This window comes from Mesocricetus auratus, unplaced genomic scaffold, assembly GCF_017639785.1.
Source record: "Mesocricetus auratus isolate SY011 unplaced genomic scaffold, BCM_Maur_2.0 Super-Scaffold_4256, whole genome shotgun sequence".
Classification (NCBI taxonomy): domain Eukaryota; kingdom Metazoa; phylum Chordata; class Mammalia; order Rodentia; family Cricetidae; genus Mesocricetus; species Mesocricetus auratus.
This window is the reverse complement of record NW_024429182.1, coordinates 105,870,558-105,886,353: the sequence shown is the minus strand read 5'-3', so window position 1 is coordinate 105,886,353 and position 15,796 is coordinate 105,870,558. Positions and strand designations below refer to the sequence as shown.

Genomic DNA, 15,796 nt, shown 5'->3' with positions numbered 1-15,796 from the left:
AACAGCTACTAAGATTGAACTATGCCTCCTACAGAATGCTTCTTTTGCTGTGCATTTTAAAATTGGGGAGACTCTGTATATTCTCTTTGTGTCCTAATAGCAAGCTCTCATTTTCTCAGGGAGATGAATAAGCGCCTAACAGAGGAACAAGCCAAGAAAACATATGACCGGGCAATTAAGCTAGAACAGGAATTTGGAGAGTATTTTACAGGTAAGTTTCCTTGGCCCTGATAAATTGCCTGGTATTATACTTAGAGTAGGCTCCATGCCAGCTGAAGCTAGGCCCCCAAAACCTTCCAGTTGAGATTGCCTGGTAGTTTTTTTTATGCTGTCTGCCTTGCCTGTTTGATTGAGGGCTCTGGATTCTCTCCTCTCTGAGTTGACTGTTATCTCACTCCCAGGTCTTCCCTGGCTCTAAACCACAAATGGCAGAGGCTCCCACTATTAAGGAGATCTTAGGTGTGATACCTCATATACCTCATGAAGCTATCCCCCTGACAGATTCAGAAAATTTGAAAGGCTAGACATGGGAAGCAGTCTCCGCCTTGAAGACTCCCCTAGGCCTAGCTCCTCAGTCAGCAGCATGAAAAGAAAACATTTGGAGATGTTTCAGTTAACACTGTTTCAGGTCCAATAATAACTTTTGATTTGTTTTTTAAAGATGTCTTTGACAACATGCTGTTTTAGGGACAGAATATAAATTTCTTGTGGATGTCCTGAGTTCTCCCTTTTTCCCTGTTCTCATGAAACACCGATTAAATCCTGAGAGAAAGCAGCCTTGGTAGAATTTATTTTGCAGCTGATTCTCAATGGTTTATAAACAAGACACTTAAGATGAAGTTCAGTAGCAGAGTGTTTACTTGGCTTGCACAAGGCTCCAAGTTTGACCCATTCAAACATAACCCCCTCCAAAATAACATTAACTCTAACAACTTCCCTCGTGAATTACGTATAGCATGGAATGAGATAGGATTTGTTGCAGTTGTTTTGAATCATATTCAGAACACCAAAGGTGCCAGTAGCAGGGCAGTCTGCAACTGTTTTCACTAAAGTTAATGTTGAGATTTCTCTCAGTAATGTGAGTGATACGTCATTCTAAAGAGCAATCAGGTGGGAAACAAGCAAAAGGCTGCAGAACTGGCTCAGCAGTTAAGAACACTTGATGCTCTTCCAGAGGACCCAAGTTCAGGTCCCAAGTGGGAAAATTAAATCAAAATAATCACTATTGATTCACAGTTTTCAGTCATGAGTAGATTACCATTAGTATGATCTGAAGATTGTTTTTGAAACACAAAGATGTAAAAGTATTTCAATAATAGCTTGTCTTGAGGCATTGGTGATAGATGGACAATGCTGATGTTTTGGAAATCTAACTCCAAGACAGTGTTCATTCAAAGGAAACAACAAAATGTGCTTAAATCTACACTGAGAATCGAGTGTTTTAGTAAATTAAAATTTAGAGATTAATGTTTCCTCTTATTTATGTTCCTTATTGGGTATGCACAGTATAAATAGCTCTGTGAGGTAAAAATCTTACTTTACCAAATAACTTGAAGAATAAACAGTGCTTCTCAGTAAAGGTTTTTGGAACTGAAAAGGATAACAAAACTTTCCCTTCAAAACTCTTGTTATTTCCATGTCTACAGGACCTGAATTTCTGCCTTAGCTAAAATGAAGTATAGAAACTCTATGGTCAACATGGAGTTCTTAGTCTGAAACTGCTGTATTCTGTGTTCTGCCCCAGTGCCTGGCTCAGAGTAGGTATCCATGAAATGAACAAGTGATTCATTGCTAGAACTGGGAACAAACACAGAAAGTACAAAAATTGGGACTGACCTAGGACATGGAGAGAATACCCCTTTTAAGCATCACTGATGTGACCACACTTGTGTGACTTTTCTTCCTTACTGGAAGGAGACAATCAACTTCCTGATGAGTTGTCTGTCACTGATTCAAGCTTCTGTTGAGTGAGGTATCATTGTCCTCATCCCCAAGGGAAAGCTTCCTAACTCTGGATGGTTTTGTCTTTGTAACAGCTATTGTCCAAGGAGACACCTTAGAAGATATATACAACCAATGCAAGCTTGTTATTGAAGAGCAATCTGGGCCTTTCATCTGGATTCCCTCAAAGGAAAAGTTATAAATTAGCTACTGCACCTCTGACAACGACAGAAGAGCATTTAGAAGAACAAAATATATATAATATAATACTTGGAGGCTTTTATGTTTTTGTTGCATTTATGTTTTTGCAGTCAATGTGAATCCTTATGAATGTACAACACAAACTGTGTGAAGCCATGAAGGAAACAGAGGGGCCAAAGGGTGGGACGGAAAAGACATTGCAGTATGCAGGAAGGCTTTGGTTTGCTCAAAGTACCAGGTGTAGGGACGAAACTCTGATGGGCTCTCTGCCCTAGACATAGGCAGCCTTCTCACCCCAGCAGATATCCAGAGCTGATTTAGCTGCTGAGCTCTCTGTGTTTTTTGCTTTAAGAAAAGTTGCCAGCACTCGAACCTCACCAACCTTCCCCTCCCCCACCTCTGTAATTGGTACACTTTGAATTTTATAACTATGCACATCCTTAGGTTACTTAACAAGCAAAGGAAATAAGGAAACCAGAAAAGAGTCCCTTTGGAGACGACATACTATCTGGGGAGGATGATTGCTTAGTTTCCTTGGCTGGCATGTGCAAAGGCAAGTGTGTCATAAAATTGACAACTTGTGTGGAAAATTAACCTTACTGAGGAGGGGGGTCCACCTGGACTAGCTTTATGATTGTCGATTGTCTATTTTGCCATTTATAAACTGAAAGAAGGCACTAAGATGAGAATAATTTATACAATAAAATATATTAAATGTATAGAAATGAATTTCTATAGGTTAAAAGTTTTGTGAAATATTTTGTAAAGACTAAAAAACCATTGAAAGACTAAATGTACGCACTCTCAGCAGATGATCAAATTCAAGAATCTGAGGATGCACTCTCCCTTTTGTTGCCAATGACCCATTCAGAGCATCTGAGTTCCCACCAGGTCTGAGGAAGACTTCTCCCTCACTCACCTCCCTCATGCCCCATGCGCACTAGCACACTAGCGATACACTCTTATGGAACACATCCCTTAATAAGTTACTCTCATGGATAGTTTTGGAAGAGGTTTTTGTTACCTTTTTAAAAAAAGCCGATTGCTTTTTAGAGATAAACTCGAAAGGAAACAATTGCTTTTCTCCAGTTAAATAGTTTGAGCCAACCATGCAGATAGTCAAATTCAACTTTGTTCCTAGTCACTTGCATACAGTTCAAGAACCATTCAGTATTCTGGCAAACCATTAGTCATTAGGATTATCTTTTCTTTGTTTCACAGAGCAACTGAGTGTTTTGTACAACCTGGGTTGGCATTACAGGGGGAGATCTGTCCTGAGATGCACTATTTCCCTGAGGAAGAGAAAAAAGAAGTTATCTGGTTGGGAGTGGTGAGGGGTGCACTTTTCTTGTTTCAGTATATAGAGCAAAGAGTACCACAAGGCAAGGATGATTTACCACTTTGAGCTCAACCAACTGAACTACCTTCCTTAGGGCTGCACCTGGACCAAGTTCATTTTTCTAACAATTATAATAATGATGATTTGGGGATAAAAAAAAACTCCCGAAGCCTATAAGCTGAAACATAAGAGTTAGCTTCCCACTTTAGCGCTGATGGTATCATCAGCACTGGTTCTGCCCAAGGTATTCTTCAGAGAGAGACTTTTTAGTGTTATTAATAACCACTCAAATCTGGGTTCTATGCATGCCCAGATTAAGCCCCATCGCCTTATTTCTGGGGTACATCAAGACCTGGCAGGGATTCTGCCACACTGTGCAGCCAACCAGCATGTAGGCTAGAGTACAAGAACAAAAGAAAGAACCATCAGAGTGATGGGGCTTCTTCTTAGTTAAAACATTGGGGCTTAAAACCAAGAGTCTCTTTCCAAAATCAAGGGTCATTCATACCATCTTCTGCCTAGCTGCAGTCACCAAAACAAACATTAAAATGCAAAAGCATGCATCTACCTATAGGTTTGAGGCAGCCTTTGCCGATGGAATAGGTAGCAAGCAGCCATGCATTTTTCTCCCCTGACATGAAAGTTCAGTTTTCTGGAGATAGCCTTAGACAGCTCAAAATGTTAAAAGATATGTCCATGTCTGCAACTCACCAGTTTCAAGTAAAGGCCAACTTCCATCAATATTGAACTCAGAAGTTTCCTGCCACTAGAATGTCATTCCTGATCCCTGCTCTCTTTATAGGCCACCATGATAACTTCTTTGGTTTCTCCACTGAGCATGCAACCATTTACCTTAGAGAACTGTCATTAATGAGTAGATGTTTTCTCCAGTTGTGTGATGTGCTTTCCATTTGATAGTATTGCTGTGGTTGAGTACAATCAAATTGAACCACAAACCATTGGTTTTGTAGTAATATAATTATTTATTTTCCCAGTGTAGATGCTTCCAGATTAGCATTAGCACTGATTTTTTATGTAGATTTATATAAATATATATACATATATATTTGCTTGAAGAATCACCAAGCACATTGGTGAGAGGGTCTTTTCCTATAGAATTCATACGTCCATTTTGTTGTGTTGTCTTGCAATTCCCAATGTTGAGGTCTCTATGGCTCCAAAGAACTGGTGTATTTTGCAGCAAATCTGACAACATATATGGAAATGGCATGAAAGTCACCCAGATCACATCTGGTGCAAATGCGCCTGGAGCCTTGGGCCAGACTGGTGCTAACACTGCAAACTTTGTCCGGAGCTCTCTCCAATATGAAGGCTCGCTGGGGGCACAGTGTCACCTTCACATGCTGGGCCCTTTCGGAAAAGTGCCAGATCGTGTCACTGGTGCTATTTTTCATGCTCTGGTACAATGTGTAGCACCATGGGGGTCTCAGCTTTACCAAAACCGAAATCCCACTTGTCAGCCAATTGTTGCTGAGGCATTTGCTTACTGCTCATTTCCATGAGATTTGATGGCCTACTCTTTAAAGGCCTTTCCTCCCATACCCAAATTCAGGGGTTGGCTCTATCCATTTGGCAAGCCCATCTAGATGAAGCTGCACTCGGGTGCCTCTGTGAGCTGTCTTAGATCCTACTGCCAGCCCTTCAGGACTGAGCCAGGGATGCTCGGTGCACCTCTGGCTCTCCCTTATTCCCCTCATTTTTTCTACTGCTTTCCTTCTCTCATCACCTGTCTTTTTGACCCTCTCCTGTTATCCTTCCTGGGTTGTGGACCTTGCCCCTCCTCTCCTCTTTCTCTGTCCATCTCTCTTTTACCTCCATCTTCTGTTTCCCTCTTTATGCCTTTCTCCCAAGTTTACCTACCCTCTTCTCCCCTCTTTGCCACATCCCACTCCTTAGTTGTCCTGTCCTACAAAGGGCTCACGGCTGATTCAGACAGCAAGTCCACACAGTGGACTAACGACACAAATACTTGGGGTCACCATTTTATTTACTCAGCCCAGAAAGCAAAGCTGAGTGTGAGGCCCTGACCTGGAGCCGGCCTGCACCACTGCCCTGACAGTGCTGATGCAAGAGCTGTGGACTCCTGGCACCTGGAAACCTCTGCTGGGAACTGCCTCCCAGCCCCACCCAGGCTGAGGACGCTTCATTTTAACAGAGGCAAACTCTGGCCCCAACAACTATTCTAACAAACCTCACTGAAGCCATGACACCGCCCTGGTTTGGAGAGAGAGATTTCCCCTACTTTCTTTTTCTCATTTCCATGTGAAGCCCCCTCTGCTTTTCAGCTGGTGATTGCTCTGGTGAGACTGAATGGACTTGCTAGTGAAATGACATCTTCTTTACTGTCTTGGTCCTGCCTAAAAATTTATACAAAAAGCATTTAAGCTGAGGACTAAGGCTAGTTCCTAAGTTTATTATACTAATGAGTCACTCCTGGGGAGACATCAGTTCCCTTAAAGCATGTGGAGTACCTCCTGTGACAACTGATTTTCCAGGAAACTCCATAGAGAATTCTGTGGGTATGCATTAAGCGTATGGTATATATGGTATGCACACCATGTATACACAGTATATGGGGTATGATTCAATGTGGTTGGAAACACACACACACTTCAGTCTGTAAATATCCCTCCTCACTGAAACCTGTGCTTCAGAAACCATTTCTCGAACAGCTGTGCAGTTTCTTGTAGCAGCTGAAGACAAGACAGGCAGAAAATTTGGTACAGATCAGATAAAAGAGTACAGTATCTCCCTTGCAGCTCATGAGGACAGACAACCAAGTGGAGAGGTTGACTCCCGATGCGATGGAAAACTTATCTTCTTTTCAAATTTGTGTTTCCTAAGTGTATCTTAACTTCCGAGTGCACCAGATTGTACCCATTAGATCCTTTTACTATGACAATTTTGTGCTTCTCTCTGACAGGATGTTTCTCCATCGAGCTGTAATGCAGGATGGGAAGGGAGGGAGGGAGGGGGAATTACTCCTTGCCTGGCTGGAATTTACAGAGAATACTGCACAGCTTACACTCCTGTTAAGTGTAAATATTCAACACTTCCATTCCATTTGTGTAAAAAATAAAGCACACACGATTATAAAAATCAAGATGTATATTTCATACTCCATGTGTCCATGAGTATTTATTGAGTTATCACATGACATGTTGGTGGTGGCCCCATTGTAAAACCGCTTGATAGAGTGTTTATAAACATGTCATGGCTTTCTTATATAAATGTTAAAAACATTTTCTACTTTGTAGCAAAATTATATTCTCCCAAAGCATAATTTGTGTTACTTCATAAGGGAATAACTCATTTCTATTTTTACCAAATATGTCTGATTTCAGAGCAAAAATGCAGTTAGATTGTGTTTGCAGTGAAAAATATTGGCACTGCTGAGAGGAACTGACAGTACTGCATTTGCATATTCTTAAATATTTGATTATCATCTTGCCTACTTTTAATCAAAATTGTTTTCCAAAAATGAATAGTGTATTAAAAGTTAGGCTTTCTAAGACATATAAAGAAAAAATTTCCCAATATCAGAAAATGCTAAGAATGTTTTTTTCCTTTGTCTAATACTTAAGGCCTAATTTGGAGAAACAATGTCATTATCTGTACATCCTAGGGCCACAAAATATATCAGCACCAAAGTTTTGAGCAGGTCAAAATGTTATGTGAAGAAACCTAGATCTTCCGGTCCTAAATTCTTTGGTTTACACATAGTCTGTCATCTTGGCATTTAAGTAAGACAGGTGTTAGACTTGATGGTCCAAAACAATTTCCTCTCAGGGAAGGGGTGAAAATGTTTCCATCAATGCAATCACTCTCAAGTATGACATGTAATATATTATCACATAATTGGAACACCAATTCTGAATCTAGCTCAGTTGGTCTTACCATCCTGGCCATCACTGTGAGCCAACAAGAATGATGAATGATGCTGTCCTTAGTGCTTAGGGGTAAACAGCCTCTCAGCTTAACACACTGAGGCTTCAACACCAGTGCAGCTCAAACCTCCAATTGCATTGATATAATTATTGTTAATATTCACTCCAACTTGTCTGATTTAATATTACTGTTATTCTTCACAAAAGCCAGATTAATTTCAATAGCAAATATCTATTCAGAAGAAAAAACTAAAGGAGGCTCTGACTTTTGAGTCCTCTCTCATTTTTTACATCATGATCACTCTAGAAGTCGAAAAAGCTAGAACCTAAACAAGTCTAGATAAGAATCTGACCTGTGTGTTAACAGGTATCCACAGACCAGCCATCCAATAATATAACATAAAAGACCAAGGCACAGAACCAAGGAAGATTTGTTGAGGGAGATACCTACTTTTTTGATACAACCAGACAGTCCCCAAAGGGAAAGATGTCTTTCACAGGTCAGAAGAGACGGATCTTGTATTATCAATGTCACCCCTGCAACTCATCTGTCTTTTAGGGACATCTTAGAAGGTAGCGCTGCTAACATTAAACTGACCTCTTTCTCATTAAACCTAGGCTTTGCCCCTAATTCACCTTAGCATATTTAAAACAAAGTTAGAATAATTCAGTGAACTTTGCTAACTCTTTGGAATAACAAAGAGAAGGGATAATTTGATCTATGATATAGGCTTAGTGCCTATGCATTACAAAGGCCATTTTTCCCCTACTTCCCAGGAGTTCTCCCCAACATGGCTGCAGAATCATCCCTCTGTATCCATAGCTGACTCTGCAGCAGATGTATCAGGTGAGCTGTCTGTAATCTCCATCCTTTTTGTTCCCACTCATTGCAAATAGATGCAACTCACTGTGGTTTCTTTTTCACAGTAACCTTCAACAGACAAATGCATATCTCAACACTCAAGGTCCAAAAATCTGAGTCCCAAGTTAGGTACCAGTTCCCTCCTTGCCCTTCCATCCGAGACCTATCTTCCCAGTTCTGTCTGTATGGTCGGTTAAGTGATCAGTTGGAGGAATTATGTTCTCTATGGCCGGTTTGTGCATGCTACACAGTAAAAAGCTAATCTATCAGGGGTTAGACACACAAACCAGGATTCCCTCTAGCATGGAAATCTACATCCATATGAAAGGAAAGAGAAGGGAGAAAGTATTTTCATTTTCAAAGAGGCATTTTAAATTCCTCATGGTTCTCAAAAGCAAACAATAATTTTAAAAATGTCCTTAGTGTGGACTTAAAGTCTCAGAAAGAGGGAGCAATTCATTTTGTGAAAATATGAAGCCAGATTTATTAAGTTTATACTCCATGGAATTTTAGGTAGTCAGAGGTCAAAATGCAAACTATTAAAGACAAGGACCATAGGCCTGAAGTCAGATTTGGAAGTAATTTAGGTAAGAGTATAAGAACATACTGCCTTGGGAATCTTAGTGGAGAGAGTGATCCAATCTAGGGGTTACTACTGTCAGAACTTTCTGGTGAATGGGTATGATGGCAAGCATAATCAGTGGACAGGTTACATGGCTGTCAAAGAGACAGGTATTGGTCATGAAAAACAAGCAATCCAATCAGGAGTATAAAGTTGTAGAAAAGTGTGCTATGTTTAAAACTGAAGTCAGGGGACACATAAGAACTGGAGTATTTAAGCTGGGGGTAGTGATGCATATCCTTTAATCCCAGTATTCTGGAGGCAGAGGCAGGTGGATATCTATAAGTTTGAGGCAAGCCTGATTTATATAGAAAGTTCCAGGCCAGTCAGAAATACATTGTTAACCCTGTCTTTTAAAAAATGAATTGAGTATTCGGGCCACCATTTCACTCAAAAGCTAGCTAGCTGATGCATAACTAAAATTTTCCAAGTAGAGCCAACTAGGTGGCTCAGTGGGTAAAGGTGCTTGCCACATAAACCTAGCAACCTGAGTTCTATCCCTAGAACCTACATGAAGGCAGTGGAGCACATACTCCTGCAGGTTGCCCTCTGACCTCTGCACATGCTCACACACATATCATGTATGTGATATGTACACACAATGATAATAAATTCAAGTGTATAAAAAGTAAAATTTCAAAAGGGAAGAATTTCCAAAGAAGCTGCAGTGTTTATATATTATTATCATTCCTTATACTCTTGGTCAAATAACAAACATTTGCCTACAGACAGCTCTATTTACATCTCTCTGGAAAAAGTAAAACAAAATACACAGAATAGTCTCTCTTCTCAGGGAATATAATTCCCATCATAGAAAGTAAAAGAAAAACATTATAATGGAGAAACTCAGAAACAAATCAGTGAGCACATAAAAACTCTGGAAGCACCTTGACATCTGGAAGCAAAACACTCACCTGCTAACTGTTTGCTCCATTGTTCACACATGTGAGGAACCTTGAACCTCTATAGAAAAGTGACTCTCTCTCTCTCTCTCTCTCTCTCTCTCTCTCTCTCTCTCTCTCTCTCTCTCTCTCTCTCTCTCTCTCTCTCTCTCTCTCCCTCTCCCTCTCCCTCTCCCTCTCCCTCTCCCTCTCCCTTTCCCTCTCCCTCTCCCTTTCCCTCTCCCTCTCCTCTATATATCTGTCTCTCTCTCCTCTATATCTCTGTCTCTGTCTCTCTCTTCATTTTTAAAGATAGAATATTGTGATGCAGCCCTGACTGACCTGGTATTCATTGTATAACTGTCCAGACGGGCTGCAAGTTCACTGCAGGAGTCCTACCTTGACCTCCTATGTTCTAGGATGTCACTTTGCCAAGCCCTAAACTGAGTTTCTTCCCTTATATTCCTGAGTCTGCCAATCCTGTGCATCTCATCTCTATCCAGTTTCATTGCTCACCTGACTGAACTATATATATTTTAGTTTGGTTTAGTTTGGTTGGTTTGGGTTTGGTTTAGTATGGTATGGTTTGGTTCAATCCTGCAGTAGCAGCCATAGCTACAGATTAAGTCCAACTCATGGGAATATGGTAATTTAAATGAAATGTCCCTCAAGGTTTTGGACATTTGAATACTTGTTCCCCAGTTGGTAATTCTGTTAGGAAAGGCTTAGGAGGTATGGCCTTGTTAAAAGAAATATGTCACTGGCGGCCAACTTTGAGAGTTTGAAAACTCAAGTCATTGCTTGTTCATTCTCTCTACTTTGTGCTTGCAGTTTAAGATGTGAGCCCTCAGCTTCCTGCCCTGACCACCATATTTTCACTCTACCATCGTAAACTAATCCTCTAAAAGTGTAAGCCCAAATAAACTCTTCTGTAAATTGCCGTGGTCATGATGTTTCATCACAGCAACAGAAACATAGCTAACAGCACTTGCCCAGTGAGATGTAGGGGAAAATGTCTTCTCCAGCCATCAGAAATGAGTCCCAGCAGCTGCTTGCCAAAAGTCTTGGCTTCGACCCTATATATCGGGAGCTTCCCACAAACCAGGAAAGCTGCTACCAGTGTCCCAACCTCATCTACCATTTGTACCTTGGGAATTAGGAAAAGTCTCATCCTCAACCTTGAAATTTTAAGCTCTCCGTAGAGCTTAGAAACTGTCATCTCCAGGATCATGCCACCCAATGCTACATGCCTCAGTTCCACAAGTGTTTGTGGTCTAGGGACTCAGACATTTGCTTCTACATCATTTAGTTCCAAGATTACAAATAGTAAAGCTACAAGATCTGACTCCAGGGTTGCTCAACCCATGGGACCTAGTAAGATCCCTTCCATATTCTCTTCCATAGCCTGTGAATATAGGACTATAAGTTCTAGTGCCCAAAATCCTAAAATAATTTCTGTTTGTTCCTTGGTTCTTGGAAAAAGTACTATCTTGGCGCTACAGTTTCAGAAAAGTAGCCAGCAGTGCTGTAGGCCCCAGCACCACCAACTGGCATACTGGACATAAGGAAGTTTCCTTTTTCTCAAAACCTTGAGCCTGTTGCCAGTAAAGAAAACACACAAATGCATAGAACTCAATAGAAGCACAGATTCAAGAAAAAGAAAACTTTATCACAACAACAAAAAGCACTATCAAATAACAAAGACAATAAGCAAGGCAGAAAGGAATGAAGACTATACATAAGATTAAGGAAATGGTCAACCCATTACTGCCAGAAGAGCAAGAAGGCCAGCCACCCACAGACCTTCCCCACTCTCTGTTTCCTCAGCCAGACACTCACTGCCCAACCACAGGCCACACCTACCAGAAGACCAATTAGGTGTTTGCCCTCAGACCCTCCTCACTCTCCAGCTTCCAACAGACCCAATCCTCAGTTGTTCCTCACTCCTGTCACTGTGCCCCAGTTCCCAACTCCAGCAGACACCCCTTGCCCAACTACAGGCTGTGCCTGCCAAAAGACCAGGTAGGCCATCTGCCCAGGAACCTTACACTCTCTTGACTCACTTGAGCAGACACCCCTGGCCCAACCATGTTGGCCAGAAGATCAGGTATTCTACCCTCCACAGACTTCCCTTGCTCTCTAGCTTCCAACATACCCAATCCTCAGTTGTCCCTCCCCCAACTCATCTCTGTGCTCCAGCACCCAATTCAGGCAGACACCCCCTGCTTAAACATAGGCCATGCCTGCCAGAAGACAACGTAGACTGCCTATGGACTTTCTCCACTCTCTTGGAGACTGACACTATTCCCAATCCCCCTCCCCTCCTCATTGTCATATCCCAGTCCCCAACTTGGGCAGAGACTCCTCACTGGCCATATAAGCCATCTACCCACAGACCTTCTCCACTATCTCAGTTCCTCTCCTATCCCCAACACTATCCCCAATTCCCACCCTCCTCATCACCTTGTACTAGTTTTCAACTCCAGTGGAGACTCCCTGCAGGATCAAAAGCCAGCCACACAGGCAGGTCACCAGAACTCAATCCCTCAACTTGGGCTGAGACCCCCCCCCCCCCGTCCAACCATAGACCACATGGGCCAGAAGACCAGAGAAGAAACAGAAAACAAGGAAGAAAACACCCATGGATAGTATGCTAAAACACATTCCTAAATTTTTTCAGCTATTGTTATTTTCTGTCTGCATGAATCTGTTCATTATTTAGCAAAGGTAAAACCTTTACAATGGAAAGTAAAAGAATAAAACACTGACCAGAGAAATTATGGAGACACACATACAAAAGGAACAATATCCCAAGTTCTAAGAAAAGAAGAATTAATATTGTGATGATCATACTATCCAAAGTGTCCTACAGATACATTGTAATTCTCATCAAAATATCAACGACATTCTCCACAGAAATAAAATGAAAGAAAATAATCAAAGATAAAATTTATATGCAACTACAAAAGACCCAAATAACCAAAGTGATCCTGAAGGGGGAAAAATAGTGAGAAAGACAAAACCTGACTTCAAACATACTTCAAAGTTACAATAATTATAATAATATGGTGTTCACATAAAAACAGACACATGGAGCAGAATGGAGGATCCAGAAATCAACACATTCAACAGATTATTTTCATTTTAACACACATTTATTTTTACTTTGTATATTTCTTTGTACATGTGCATGGGTGCCACGGTGTAAAATTAGAGGTTGGAGGACAAACTGTGATAGTTGGTTTTCATTCCATCTTGTGGGTTCCAGAGATCTAACTCAGGTTGTCAGTCTTGGCAATAGCCACTTTTACTCAACAATCCATCCCACCAACCTCTCAACTGATTTTTGACAAAGATTCAAACACACAGTAGATAAAGATGGGAGCTTTAAGCTAGGGAGCTGTAAAAAATGGGTACATGTATTTAGAACAATTAAATTAAACCATCTTTATCCCCTATACACAAAATAAGTTCAAATGGGTCAAAGAATTCCATGCAATGCACAAAACTATAAAACTATCAAAAGAAAACCTAGTTTAAAACTCTTCAATATACTGGTATAAGACAATGATTTTGTTGTTGTTTGTTTGTTTTGTTTTGTTTAGGATCCAAAGGCATAAGAAAAAGTGAAAATAGTTAAATAGGATCATTCCAAGCTCAGACACTTCTGTGCAATAAACGGAAAAAAAATCAAAGAATCAAGACAAGATGGGGAAAAACATTTGTATATTACTAGTCAAGGGATCAGTATATCAAAATTATCTAAGGAACTCAAAAAAGTAAACAGTTAAAAATACAAATAATGCAATCACAAAATGAGCTTAGGATCTGAATAGATAACTGTGAAAAGAAGATATAAACATGTTTTAATAAGCATATGAAAAATGCTCAATCTCATAAACGCTCCAAAGAATTCAAATTACAACCAGAATGAGTATCAGGTCAGATGTTTTAGAAGCTAAGTCTGTGATTCTACCAGTGGAGTTGAGGCAACAACAAACAGACTTCATTCTAAAAGAAGAAAGAGGAAGAGCATTGGGAAAGAGGTGACAAGACAGCAGGAGAAACAGAATGACTCACAGAAAAGTGAGAAAGATCCTATAGCCCCAGGCCTAGCCACCTAGGTGAGGGGCAAAGCTGAATCCTCCACCACAGGTAATCCAAGCAGTCCTGGGACAAAAGACTAGCAGTCCTGGCCATAGGACAAGCCTACAGTAGAGGGACATAATGTGACAAATAAACCTCCCTGAAGAGTAGGCAGGCAACTGGAGAAGAAATCCACTTTATCTCGAAATGACATCTTGAAATGGGGACTTTTGTTTAAGACTGAGGTGTACTGGAAACCTGAAAACAAGGAACTCTTGTAATTTAGAAAGCCTAAAGCTACCCTGCCACCATATCTAGAGAGACACAGTCACAGTTGTAGAAAAGGGAAGAACCATGGTAAACATGCACCTATCTGGGTTGGGCAATAAAGCACGCAGTTGTTGCCGGACCTACTCTCTGTGGCAAGGAACCAGCTGCAATTGTTGAAGATAAATTCAGAGACCGATAACTCCAAGTCCATGGCCACAAGACCAGTTAGCCTCTAAAGATATCTGTCTTCTAGTATCCATGTCATTTACCCCCTAGAGATGTCTTCTAGTGTCAGAATCAAGCAAGGCTGAGAGTTCTGAGCCCTAGCCTGGCAGATGGCTGTTTCCACAGGCTCCTCCTTCTTGCAGGGTGCTGTAAACTGTAGAGAATATAAAAGTACTGAGATTGGCAGATAGAGTGCAGGGCTCACACTTATTTCCACCTGTAGATCTCAATGATCTGTTTTTCCCAACGTTGGTGTACTTGAGGGAAACGCTTTGGTTGTACAAAAAGGTAGATCTCTTGGATAAATGGAAGCCTGCCCAGTTCCTAGGCTGCACAGCTCAGGACACAAAGGAGGAAAGCTTATCAAGTAAATGCAGGCCTGAAGCTGACAACTGCTCTCAACCAACACAGGACAGCAGCCAGAATAGTGCTGTAGTTGCTGCAGCAGTGTCGTCTGAATGGCACTGATGATTGATTGCTTGGGAAAGCTACTACTACTACTAATGATGATGATAGACTTTAAATGAAAAGCTACCCATCCCAACAAATGCACAAATTACAAGTCGGAAGCACAAGAAAAACAAAGAAGGCAATGTGATGGCTCCAAAAGATCATGACTCTTCCATAACAAAACCCAAAGCTATGTTCAGTTAAAATGCCAGACAAAGCCGGGCGTTGGTGGCGCACACCTTTAATCCCAGCACTCGGGAGGCAGAGGCAGGCGGATCTCTGTGAGTTCGAGGCCAGGCTGGACCGATAGCCTCCAAAACAATACAGAGAAACCCTGTCTCGTAAAACCAAAATAAAATAAAATAAAATAAAATGCCAGACAAATACTCCAAAGCATCATCATTTGTTGACATACTGCATTCATGTATTGAATTACCTCAATTTGCTCAGTGAAGATGCCCAAATTAATTATATCTCCATTTAAAAAAACAACGAGATATTTTCTATCATTATAGTTTGAGGCATAGCGAACACATTAATTAGAAACATAAGAAAATAATATAATCCCTTGATAGTGATAGTTCCTTGGTCTGGAGACTTAAACGAAAAAACACTCAAGAACTAAGGGGAATTTAAACTATGCTTTTTTAAAGATAAATATGGAGTTTATGGGTTGAGACAATTATGTCCCTATATTTTGCCATCAACTTTTACTATGAAGCATTTTCAATTTTACAAATTATGATTGTTGGAAGGGAAAATTCATTCGATATGCCCCTAGTTATTTAGGATCTTACAGGATAAACTGTAGTTGTTTGATGCCAATGATGTTCTTGGAATCAGAGCTCACAGGTAAGAACCAAGCTCTCTTTTTGGTTAATCACATTACACTCAAGGAGATTTTTTGCCAGAGCCACTGTGGCTCCAAATTCTCCCCAAGTTTGTGATTCATTCATCATGCTGAATTACAGAGTGTGAAGGGAAACAAGATCAGACAATGCAAGAGCTGCC

The 15,796-nt window shown here is 40.8% G+C and overlaps 1 protein-coding gene across 15 annotated transcripts in view; it reads left to right on the top strand.

Annotated features, from left to right (window-relative positions):
• Window positions 1–6,605, top strand: part of Dlg2 (discs large MAGUK scaffold protein 2) — a 1,919,116-nt gene extending 1,912,511 nt beyond the window's left edge. For all 15 annotated transcript variants that reach the window (XM_040732003.1, XM_040732001.1, XM_040732000.1 and 12 more), the window contains 2 exons: window positions 120–211; window positions 2,037–6,605. In XM_040732003.1, the coding sequence (XP_040587937.1) occupies window positions 120–211; window positions 2,037–2,143 (199 nt within the window). In that variant the 3' untranslated portion in view covers window positions 2,144–6,605. The remainder of the gene's footprint in view (window positions 1–119; window positions 212–2,036) is intronic.
• Window positions 6,606–15,796: the final 9,191 nt, after the last annotated feature.